Source organism: Neophocaena asiaeorientalis, unplaced genomic scaffold (genome assembly GCF_003031525.2).
Source record: "Neophocaena asiaeorientalis asiaeorientalis breed wild unplaced genomic scaffold, Neophocaena_asiaeorientalis_V1.1 scaffold69, whole genome shotgun sequence".
Taxonomy (NCBI): Eukaryota; Metazoa; Chordata; class Mammalia; order Artiodactyla; family Phocoenidae; genus Neophocaena; species Neophocaena asiaeorientalis.
In genome coordinates this window covers 5,852,955-5,865,789 of record NW_020174373.1, presented here as the reverse complement: position 1 = coordinate 5,865,789, position 12,835 = coordinate 5,852,955, and the positions used below count along the sequence as shown (strand labels likewise).

Here is a 12,835-nt window from a genome sequence, read left to right as displayed (position 1 = left end):
ATTTTTACCTTGTGAGATGCAACCGGTGAAAATATTCACGCATCCTGATTCCGTCCCCCAGGATGTGTCACTGGCTCGGTTTTATTCGCTGCTGCCTCCCCTGGGCTGGCCGATGTCACACTGACAGGTTTTACTGAATGAGCACCTCAGTGTCAGCATCCCCATGAGGCCCTCCAATGATGCCCGTCCCGGTGCAGTTCAATTCGATTCAGTAAGTCCAAGCCCTTCATTTGCCCTTGCGCATCGGGCAGTGCAATAAGGAGCCGCAAACTGGCGAGACGGTTTGCTCACTGCGTCAACTAAGCCAGTGTTTTCCCAGTGCGGGGAGATGGACAGTAAGCCAACGAGCCGTCTGTGTGTTCTGGGGGCTCGGGCAGCCCCGCAAAGGAGACATTTCAGGTGGTGGTTTATAACCGCTGTCTCCCCTGTGTGGGTCAAGTGTCCCTCACCATCACCAGCGCTCCACCAAGTCTAACGGAATCCTGTGAGAACTTCACACGTCCTGCCTTAGGAGGCTTAATAAGGTGACCTCAAAGAAATTATACACCATGATGGCACCCGTCCTGTCCCTTGCTCCCCCAGAAGTCTCCAAAATGGCCATTCTGAGACTTCAGTTTTCTGATTTACAAGGAGGACAGCCTATTCCACTGAGAAATGAGGCTGCTACATTAATATGGCAAAGGATGAAATATTTTCCTTCTTCGTTTCTGAACCTCCTCCTTGGATGCTATTTTGGTCCCTCAAAAATAAATACATAGGGCTTCCCTGGTGGCACAGTGGTTGAGAGTCCGCCTGCTGATGCAGGGGACACGGGTTCATGCCCCGGTCCGGGAAGATCCCACATGCCGCGGAGCGGCTGGGCCCGTGAACCATGGCCGCTGAGCCTGCGCATCCGGAGCCTGTGCTCCGCAATGGGAGAGGCCACAACAGTGAGAGGCCCATGTACCAAAAAAAAAAAAAAAAATACATAAAAAGTCCACAGGGATATGTCTTCAAGTCTGTACCAAAAACTGAAGGCCTTGAGTCAATTTACTTTTTAAAATATACAGCCAGGCTTCCCTGGTGGCGCAGTGGTTAAAAATCCGCCTGCCAATGCAGGGGACACGGGTTCGAGCCCTGGTCCAGGAAGATCCCACATGCCGCGGAGCAACTAAGCCTGTGTGCCACAGCTACTGAGCCTGTGCTCTAGAGTCCGCGAGCCACAACTGCTGAAGCCTGTGTGCCACAACTACTGAAGCCCACGCGCCTAGGGTCCATGCTCTGCAGCAAGAGAAGCCACCACAGTGAGAAGCCCATGCACCGCAACGAAGAGCAGCCCCTGCTCGCCGCAACTAGAGAAAACCCGCACACAGCAACAAAGACCCAATGCAAGCAAAAATAAACAATAAATAAATAAATAAATTTTTAAAAAGTAAAATAAAATTTACAGCCAACCTTGGAAAGACTGCACTAATTCTGCTAAAAGGGGCACGTCAACACTTTACTATGAATTAGCCAACTGTAGAACACAAGGTCGAGAATTATTTCTATATGAAACCAGTCACCGGAATTCCCTGGCGGTCCAGGGGTTAAGACTCAGCACTTCCACTTCAGGGGGCACAGGTTCGATTCCTGGTCCCTGGTTGGGGAACTAAGATTCCCACAAGCTGTGCAGCGTGGCCAAAAAAAAAGAAAGTCACACAACACCTCCATGCTGCCTCGTAGTACCGTTCTAGTGCCTGTGTGTAAACGCATCACGTGCCCAACTTCACTTTCTGACCCCTTCAAATCATCCCAACTCCTATCCACAATCTCCTTTCTTGGAATATGCACTTGCTCCCCTCAGACCTCAGCACAGCACTGGAAACACCTGCTAGCTGACCTGTAAGTCTATATGCATCACATTTTAGCATAAAACCCCAAAACCTGGTAGCCCGCCACCTTGTGTAAAACACAGGCAATGACATTTCATCATTTGGAGCATAAGCCGTTTCCTCACTGCCAGAAAACCACCAACATGTTGCCAAGAATAAGATTTAAGTATTCAAAATCACTTACATCAAAATTAACAGTCAACAGTAATAAAAGAAGAAATCTTTTAAGAACCTACTGTATAGCACAGGGAACTCTACTCGATACTTTGTAGGGAACTTCCCTGGTGGTCCAGTGGGCAAGACTGCACACTCCCAATGCAGGGGGCCTGTGTTCGATCTCTGGCTGGGGAACTAGATCCTGAATGCATGCCACAACTACAAGTCCACATGCCGCAACTAAAGATGCCACGTGCTGCAATGAAGACCCTGAGTGCCACAACTAAGACCCAGCGCAGCCAAGATAAACAACTATTGGAAAAAAACTTTGTAATGACCTACATGGGAATAGAATCTAAAAAAGAGTGGACATCTGTATATGTATAGCTGATTCATTTTGCTGTATAGCAGAAACTAACACAACACTGTAAATCAACTATACTCCAATAAAAATTAATTTTAAGAAAAGAAAGAATGTTTAAAATTTTTGATGTTGGATTCATCCTTGGCCAAGAGATAGATTCTTAAGTATACATGCACGTACACACACACACGCGTGCGACTTAAGTCCAAATCATGATTGCCACAGTGACACGGCGCAGCCAATAGACTCCAGGTTTCACTGTCCCGCTCCTCTCTCTTTGTAAACAAGGCACGAGGCCCAGGTCTTACCTTTTCACCACCAGCTTCAGGGTCTTATGCGACCCCTTCACCAGGCAAATCGCTTCCTGTCTAAACCCCGACAGACTGATGTCGTTGATGCCAACGATCTCATCTCCGGCCAACAACTTGTCCACTGCCGCGGCTTTGCTTCCTTCTTCGATCTGCAACACAGAAGTGTGTCCTGTGAGCCTCTTGAACAAGCAAACAAGTCCCCAGGACTTGGCCAGGAATACAACATGCCCGTGACACATGCCACCCACAGGTTTTCTCAGACTGGCTTCAGGACAACCCAGGGGTGAAGGGATCCACCTGGGCCCTGATTCCCAGCGGGAGACCAGGGATGCATCCCTCACCTGGTCTGCCTCCGCAAGGTCTACCATTCACGGAGGGGCGGGAAAGCGCACGAGCTCTCAGAAACACACCAGAAATCGCAGAGCCAGAAATACCGATTCACCTTCTGGATCTCCTTCCTCCAAAAAATAATGATGGATTTTTAAAAAAAATTATTATTTACTAGTTATTTCTCATAGATTAATCCTGCACCTAGTTATTTCCGTAACAGCTGTATTTAGATATAATTCAGATAGCACACAATTCACCCATATAAAGATAAATGAGTGGCTTGTTAGTATATTCACAGAGTTGTCCAGCCACCACCACCACCCATTTTAGAACGGTTTCCTAACCCCAGAAGAAACCTCGTTCGTGCCTGTCAGCGGTCACTTCCCGATGCTTCCAGCCCCTGGCAACCATGCGTCTGCTCTCTGCGTCTAGGGTTTGCCTATCCTGGATATTTCATATAAACAAAATCATACAATAGGTGGCCTTCTGTGTCTGGCTTCTTTCACTCAGGTTTTCAAGGTGCATCCATGTCGTAGCCTACGTCAGAGCTTCATTCGTTTTTATGGCTGAAGGAAGCTCCATTGTGTGGACCGACCACATTTTATTTATCCGTTCATCGGTGATGGGTATTGAAGCTGTTTTTCCTTTTTGGCTACTAATGCTGCCGTGAGCACTGGTGTACAAGTTTGTGCTTGCGCGTGCATCTTCATTTCCCTTGGGTGTACACGTAGGAGTGGAATGGCAGGGTCGTACGGTAGCTACGGCGAACATTGTGAGGACCTGCCAGACTGCCTTCTAAAGCAGCTGCACCATTTTACATTCTGCATCCGAGGGCTCCAGTTTCTCCACATCCTTGCTGACGCTTAGTATCTGATTCCTTTCCTTACAGTCCTAGATTATTACACCACGCTGGGTATGTAAAATACTCCCTACTCAGTGTTAAACACGGATGTATGAATGTGTATTGACCGACTCCTTAAAAGCATTTTATGATTTTTATCCTGAGGAATCTTAATCTTTAAATCCTCACCCTCATCTTCCCTATACAGTAATAATCCAACTCAGCACCAAATAATCCATCGATTAACCAACCTGCTTTCTGTACTAGCGCTTGGCAAACTGTGGCCCATGAGTCAAATCCAGCCAGCTGCTTTTTTTTTTTTGTAAATGAAAACCAGAGCTCTTTGTTTATACACTGCTACAGGAGAGAATAGAATAGTCTGACCCACAAAGCCAAAAATATTTACTACTTGGCTTGTTATTAAAAAAAAGCTGCCAACCCCCGTTTCACACCGAAAAGCCATTATTTTTACAAAGTGCTAGGAAAACTAGTGAAAAAGATGAATGCTTATAGGCACAGAGGTGTATGGGTTAGGAAGTTCGCTGCTCTGTTTGCCAGGACTAACCTAAAAGTCCGTTCCGAACCTCACAAAGCACTAAAGCCGTATATGTTTCTCCCCTGGTAGTTACAAAGCTGGAAACGAGGCAACTTACAGGCTCAGCTCTGAAACCACGTGGTACTTTCCTGAAGTCTCCGCCCGATCCCAAGGACAGCTGAACTTTTCCTAGGTTAATAAAGCAATTATTCATTGCAAGTCCACGGCATAAATAAAATGAGCACTCCTAGCTAAACTATGAAGCGAACCATTGGGTCAACAACCGGTTTCAAAGTCTAGACAACTTTTATCCTGACATGATGACAGATCGTAAATAAGTTTCCACCCCACCAAGATTACACACTCAGCCACACATGGCCACGGTGAAGGTTACGTGGTGGGGAGTTTCCGTTTTGGCGCGCCCCGGGTGGGAGGCCAAAGGGCCGTCCAGGCGGAGGATCGGTGGGCGGCTGCCTGAGGGGAGGGGAGGGGACCCGGGGAGAGGTGGCCTGCTCACGGGGTGACCAGCAGCGGAAGGAATTTAAAAACTGGAGGGACGGGGATGGAGGCGTCCTACACAGAAAACAGACCCACCAAGAGCTGAGGACAGAACCCTGGGGCCCCAACACGGAGAAACCTGGAAGAAGACGGGTGGGTGAAGGTGCAGGAAGCGAACAAAGAGGGGGTGAGAGTCACAAAAGCCCAAACGAGCAAACACGCGCAGAGCTGGCGAGAAGCGAGGGTAGCGCGTGTACGTGCATCCCTCTCCTTGCGATGATGCCTCTCTGAATTTCAGCTTCACAAGAAAACTCTTCAGGCAAGACAACTATGACCAAGGAACTTGCAAGGGCCTTAGGACAGCTTTCCAAGGCAGGACGTCCTGGAGGCAACCCGTGTGACTCAGCCGCGACCCGCTGGGTTTTTCAGTCTCGTTCCCACAAACCCCTGGATGCACAAGTTCTGCGAGACTGTCTCCAAGCGCTGGCATCGAAGTTTGATGACATCGTGTTGCTTCCCCTCATCCGCAAAGACTTCCCAAGCTCCTCCTGCACCAGTGAAGACCGCACCCTGAAGTGTCCACCTGCGCCGTCCCGACCACACTCTACCTACATTCCCAGCAAAGACGGCTCTGGGCTTGGGAGACACAGAAGCTGGGGAATTCTCCCCGCCTGGCTTCCTCGCCAAGACAAACCGTCTGTTTGACGTTTATTGTGCTCATGGAGAAAACAGGTGTAAAAGGAGACGTTTTGAAAACCTCCAGTCTGTACTCTTGACCCCATCAAACTTCTCCCATTAGGAAGAATTAATTAGGCTTGAACTTGGTAGAGAGCAAACCTGAAGTTGGCTCTAGTCTCACAGGATACTTATGGACTCTGCCTGCCAGGACTGTACAGTGTATCACACATTACAGACACTCAGGATCGTTCTGTCACCGTCCCCTGCCTTGTAGTCAAGAGAGCGCTTGGCCTTGCCGCTGGCAGAGGGAAGTGCCTGACATCTGCAGCACGCGAGAGCCACAAACAGGGCAGTCCTGTCCCAGAGCCACCGGGCAAAGTTCTCAGTGCCGCTCGCTGTAGCTCAGAAGAAAAGTCCCTTTACAAAAAGACAGGCACACAAGAACAAATGACTCCACACCCATGATGCCTGTCCGTGTGCCACGGGCAGAAGCAACGTCCCACGTTCACATGCCAGGTCAAATATTCTGGTCTGAGTGTTCACTGGCATTGGAAAACTCCTGTTTAGGGCCTCAATTAAGACTCAAGTGTCCCCAGATGTGCAGATTTCCTTGCTGTTCTTATGGAAACACTTTATCTGGAAACAGCAGCGGGGGAAAAAAAGTCAATGGAAGTCTCGTTGGAACAAAGTTTTTGTATTTCATCCAACGGATGTTAGTTACAGCTGATCAAGGATGACATCCACGGAGGCCGGAGAACCTTGATTCTCCTGGGAGCCGGGACTCCCGTGGGAAGGAACCACATCAGGGAAGCAGGGGCGCGAGGGGCCGGGCTCGCTTGGCCTCGGGGCTGGAGATGAAAGACTTCACGAAGAGAGAGGCCCACGAAGGGCAACTTGAAAGGGGTGGCATGGATGGGGGCGGACATTCCACAGGGGGGTCTGCATGTGAAGACGGGGCAGAGGCAGGAAGCCGGGCCGGTCTGAGGAATGTCAGCCTGGCCCAGCGCAGAGCTCTGGCTGGGGAGCGTTTGAAGATAAGGGCAGAAAGAGGAAGATGAGGAGCTTGACCTTGAGTCGGAATCTGGCATGATATCCTGGAGGCAGTGGGGGCCCCCGAAGGCCAGCACGGAAGCAGGGGAGCGACCTTCTTATTCCAGCAAACGCGTCTGTCAGCTTCATCCTGGAGGTTGACGCGAAAAGAATTTCTTCTGCCCGAGAACAGAAGGTGGCGGGTTCTGTCCCTGTACTGGACAGAAACCAAGGGCTCAAACCAACACAGGGCAGAGAACACTAACGTAAGCAAGCGCTCCAGACACTGGGAAGGAAGGTCTAAGGACCGAATCGATGCTGGACGTCAAGGGCCACAGGAAAGGGGTCGGCCGGGGGCGCTCAGACGTTGAGCGGGACTGATGTGGAAAATCGCGACACCCAGAGACCAAAACCAAAGGAGGAAGAATGTGTTAAGTCCTGTATCATATTTCAAAGGCCATGAATCACACCCGTGATTAATCCGTTATGACTATCTCAAAGAAAGCTTTGCTGTCTGGAGAACAAGCCATGAGAAAGCACTGCCTTTTGTGAGCCAGGACAATCACTGACATCACCTCCTTAGTCTGCTTCATTGAACTATTTTAACTCATTCTCCTTGAGCTCCCTTGTTTCGGAAAAGAGAGCTGACGCATCCAGGAAAAGTATCAAATTGTGAACTAATCGGAGAGTGCATCTCCGGTAACCGAGAAGCCCATCGAAAACCAAAAACCTCTCAAGTGTTAAGACGTGAACATACCATCAGTCACGGGTCCCTGTCTCCCTTCTTGTACATCCCGAGGAGTGTTTTTATCGACTATTTGGGGAATTCAAGCTTCGCAGTAGCTCTGGAAACATGCTTAAGAAGGAAATCCCATCTCACCCCATATCTGGAGTATAAACGCTTTCTGAAGAGGTGAAATTGTTCGTTGGTTATTTTTTGGTCCAACCAGGGAAGGGTGGGATAATGAATTCAGCTTAACATTCCATGAGGGGTAGTTTTCTTTAACCTGACAACACAAAGCATACTCAATGGCACTTTGGAGACGCAGTCACGCACGTAATAGGTCTTGAACAGGATACCCGGAGAAAAACATGGTCCAAAAGGATATGTGCACTGCAGTGTTCACTGCAGCACTGTTTACAATAGCCAAGACACGGAAGCAACCTAAACGTCCATCAACAGAGGAAAGGATAAAGAAGATGTGGTGTGTGTGCGTGTGTGTACACACACACACACACACACACACACACAATGGAATATTACTCAGCCATTAAAAAGAACGAAATAATGCCATTTGCAGCAACACGGATGGACCTACAGATTGTCATACTGAGTGAAGTCAGACAGACCAAGAGAAATATCGTACAATATCGCTTATATGTGGAATATTTTAAAAATGCTACAAAAGGCAGAAACAGACCCATAGACTTAGAGAACGAACTTATGGTTACCAAGGGGATGGGGGGAGGGATAGTTAGGGAGATTGGGACTGACAGATACACGCTGCTGTATTTAAAATGGATAACCAACAAGGACCTACTGTGTAGCACAGGGAACTCAGCTCAATATCCTGTAACAACCTAACTGAGAGAAGAATTTAGAAAAGAACAGATACATATATACCGTATAACTGAATCACTCTGTTGTACATCTGAAATGAATGCAACATTGTTAATCAACTATACTCCGATATAAAATAAGAAGTTAGGGCTTCCCTGGTGGCGCAGCGGTGGAGAGTCCGCCTGCCGATGCAGGGGACGCGGGTTCGGGCCCCGGTCAGGGAGGATCCCACATGCCGCGGAGCGGCTGGGCCCGTGAGCCATGATGGCCGCTGCGCCTGCGCGTCCGGAGCCTGTGCTACGCAACGGGAGAGGCTGCAACAGTGAGAGGCCCGCGTACCGCAAAAACAAACAAAACAAAACAAAAAAATAAGTTAAAAAAATAAAAATAAAATTACCTGTACGCCTATGTTTTTTAGTATAATTACTTCCTAAAGAAAACCACTTCTTGATCTTGGCCCCTCCTGTCCCCGGTCATGACACTCCAGTTTCCCTAATAATGCGCCATGACCGCGCCATGAAAAACATGGAAATCCGAGCGTGTGGTGCTGTGATACTCAACGTTGGGGGGGCTATGACGTCACAGCCTGTCAACATTTGAAGGTATTCATACTTGATATCCTCTTAAGGAAAAGTTGTTTCCACATTTTAAGCCAGAAAGCCAGTGGAACACCTGTTTAGAAAAGCATCAAAACGACGTGGTTTCTTAGTTCCTCAGTTCCTACATACACTAGGAAGGAAGTACAAATTGAACCGTGTGTGTACCGATCCTCAAAACAACCAATAAAATATCAACTAGGGAAGAAAACTGCTTTCCTCATGGTTGACAAAAAAAAACGTATCAAAAAGCAAGAAAAATGATAACTACCCCCACATGCAAAAAATCCTAAGAAACCAAAACCCGCCTCGTACATTCGGATTCAGATGAGCACGTCAGTATTCAGTCCCGTGCGTAAGAACACGAGGGTCTGCTCTGAAGATTCTAACACACGCCTGCCACTCACGGCTAAAGCGAACGCTGGATCACATGCCACCCCAAGACGAACGCAGGTGTGGCCCCGACAAGGCGACAGAACCAGGCTGAGGGGCTGAGCAGGTCAATGAGATGTGTGAAGACCCAGAGGCAGTGGAGGCTGCACTGAGCAACCGCAAATCCAAACAGACACAGACAAGAACCTTGCTGCTCAGGGAGAGGTTTTAAGAAACAGAGAGGGGAGGGAACTTGCAACAGGGGGTCAGCAGTGGCAGCTCGGACCCCAGGCTGGCTGCAGAAGAGAACCCCGCGAGGAGCGTTCGTTCGGAGCCAAGGGGCCACGGCCTCCCCCGGGCAGGATAAAGCCCAAGGTATGTGCCTCTTCTCCAGATGGGGCAAAGGTCTAGCGGCCTCGGGACCCTGCAGACTCCAGAGCCTCAGCAGAGCACAGCACTCTAGAGAACACGGGCCAACCCGTGCAAGGGACAGTTTCTGGAGAGCAACATTCAGGGAGCATTTTCCGAACACCCCTGCCTGGTAAGTTACAATCCAGAAGGAGCAAGGTGTGCGAACGACCCATTTCAACACCACGCCAGCTAGCCTCTTAAGTGCAAACCACCCGTCGCTGCCCGAGCGAGCGGTGATACTGGGGCAGGACCTGAGGATAGCCCTCCTTCGTGGGCTGGCACCTCTGCAAGGGTCCTCAGGAGCGGGCGCTGGAGGGGCTGCTGTCCTCTCTGCCTCCTCCTGTGGACAAGGCAGTGGCTGAATCCACCGCGGCTCCACAGCCAAGTTCCACGAGCACTCCAGTGGGCAGCTTCCCGGCCAGTTTTAGAAGCATGCCCTCGGACGGCTTCCCAGGGGTTCCACTAGCATGCCAGCCAGCTCCCTGGCCACCTGCCAGGTTCTGCACGGGCAGCTTCCTGTCTGTCAGCTAGCCCGAGGGGCTCAGTGACTTTGCTGTCACACCCATGCCATGCAGATCTGAATCTCAGACTGGGGGAAGGGAGGGCAGTAAGAAGGGGGGCAGTCGCACACCTCCTTTCTCCTCCCTTATAGGTTATGTGCCTCAGCCCTAGAGGCAGTGGCTGGTCCTTACACCTGCTACTCCTGCACTCTTTTAAAGCTCTCACTACCCCGGAGGAGTTCCTAGCTCATCGTGACTCAGTAAGTTGACAATAAGTAATAATCTGCTAATATAGTTAGTAATCCTTTACACCAGGGGCTGGCAAACTTCTCCTTCAAGAGCCGTATGGTAAATATTTTAGGCTTTGCGGGGCCTTCCGGTCCCTATGGTAACTGCTCAACCTTGCCGGACAGACAGACAAGACATAAGGGGTGTTTTGCTATGTGGCCAGTTTGCGGAATCCTGTTTCCTATTATGCAGGCCCTGTTCCAATTACTATGCGCTTTCTGCCTCCCAACTGGACCCTGACGGATATAAATTCCATGTGACAAGCACAGCAAGGAAGGCACTCGTGGGCCCCGGTGGCACAGGGGAGGGAAGAGTCAAACCACAGGGTACGGGGAGGGGTATCGGGCAAGGTTTCACAGAGATGAGGGGTGATGGATCGAGGACTCTCACCTCGACCACTTCACTACACAACCCGAAGGAAGTCATTTGATTTTTCTTCGCCTCAATTCTGTCGCCCAAAACAAGGGTGGTAAGAGTTGGTTGTCTTACAACCCGGGACCAACAGGGGAATAAAAGTGAGACAATTATGAAAATATTTTGTAAATTGAGAAGTATTATACAAGTATGTTTACAAATCGTTTTACTTGTAATTTGCTGGTGTTCCAATCAGGACTACAGCACAGGCTAGGTTCCTGGACTCTCAAGTTCAGTGACAAATGATCCCCATTCCTGATCATTAACACGGGGAAACCAGACGTTGAAGTGGTAAAGGGAGACCGCTTCATTTACAATACTCCAAGCTATTTAGGTAGAGTGGTTTCTAAGTCCTTTCAAGTAACATTGTTTGGGGGAAAAGTAAATCCCGAAGCTCAGTTATCCTAGATGTTCTTACTGGTTATTCTCAACCTAATTTAAAGTTTCTTTTTCCCTTGATTAGCTACTATAGCCTTACAAAAAACTTCTAAAATACAGCAAGTCGCCATTTACACATGGAGTGTTTTACAAAAGTTTCACCTAAGTGGATTATGTTCATGGAAACCCAGACCACATTTCTCACATTAAAAAAAACAGAAAACATGATTTAAGTGGTACTTAAGTTCTCAGGCTAAGACACAAATACCTCTTTAAAAGATGTCATGGTTTATATACTGTGGCTTTGCAATGAAGCAAAGGGGAAAAAAGGACACATGCCCCATCTCCCCAGACGGCCCTTTGAAATGTATGCTGCATGCACAGGTCAGGTGTTTATAACAGGCACAGCTCTGGGTCCTCTTGGTTAACACAGGAACTACGTTTTCTAGAATCTCTATCCCTGTACGGTTGGTTTAGATTGGGTCCAAAGGAGCATCTGTCCAAGGATAGAAGGCGGAAGCGATGCAGAAGAGCCCGGCAGCCTCCAGCTTCCCTTACACCCCATTGCTCTGCATCCCCTGTCTTCCTACGAGGAGATGCCTGGCCCAGGGCCACGTACAGGTGGCTGCATGGAGGCACCCTCCCGGCCAGCTCCCCAGGCCGGCTGGGCGTGGCTTCTCAGAGGCACTCCTTCCATCCAGGATCCCCCAGGCCTCCCTTACGGACCCTCTCCCACATTTATGTAAGCTCAAACTCCTGTCACCCTGTAACACCCACTGCGCCTCTGCTGCCCCGAGCGAACGAGCGTACCTCGGAGAAGAAGAGGCAGGGTGGGTCCCACGAGCTGCAAAGGAGCGCAGTGCAACCACGAAGACACCAGGACACCTGAAGGAAAGCAGCTTGGCAAGGAGCACCTGTAATTCTTGTTTTTTAAAAGCGTGGTTTAAAAACGCCACAGAAAATTTACCATCAACTGTTTTTAAATGTACAGCTCAGCAGTGTTCCCTATAATTACATTGTGTGTAACCGATCCCTAGAACTTCACCTTGCACAGCTCCGTATCCATCAAGCATCTCCCCGGCCCCTGGCAACAACCATTCTGCTTTGTGTTTCCATGAACTTGACTCCTGAGGATACCCTGTGTAAGTGGAATCATACAGGATTGCCCTTCTGTGTCCAGTTACAGCGCTTGAGGTTCACCCACGTGATCACACTTCTCTAACGCTAATATTCCATCGTATGTGTATGCCACATTTTCCTTATCCTTTCGCCTGTCGATGGACACTTGGCCCGCTTCTAACCCCTGCAACTCTTGTGTACAGGGCGGATGCACAGATCAACCACTTGCAGAAACAGAGAGAATAACCTTCAAGTCAACCCTGTGCAGGTATGTTCACCAAGAGGCCCATACAAGAATGACCATACTGGCATCGACCACACCAGCTAAAACACAGAAACCACCCAAATGTCCAGCAGACAAAACACGGCATAGCCCAACGATGGGGTACGATGGGGTACCGCACCGCCCTTCCCCGCCACGGCGCTACAGACATCCAATACCAGGGCTTCCCCTCCAATACCAGGGCTGGATGGCCCTGTGCTCTGGGTGGCGGCCGTCACACACTGAGGAGCGGCATTCTCGGTCCCCACCCACTAGGTGTCAGCAGCGTCCCCAACGCCAAGTCAGAACAACCCAAGCGTCTCCGGATACTACTCAGGG

The 12,835-nt window shown here is 49.5% G+C and overlaps 1 protein-coding gene across 1 annotated transcript in view; it reads right to left on the bottom strand.

Annotated features, from left to right (window-relative positions):
- LOC112407131 (protein Shroom2-like) overlaps nt 1–12,835 on the bottom strand; it is a 131,329-nt gene that overhangs the window by 54,043 nt on the left and 64,451 nt on the right. Inside the window, exon 3 of the mRNA XM_024756307.1 lies at nt 2,682–2,833. Within this exon, the coding sequence (XP_024612075.1) occupies nt 2,682–2,833 (152 nt within the window). The remainder of the gene's footprint in view (nt 1–2,681; nt 2,834–12,835) is intronic.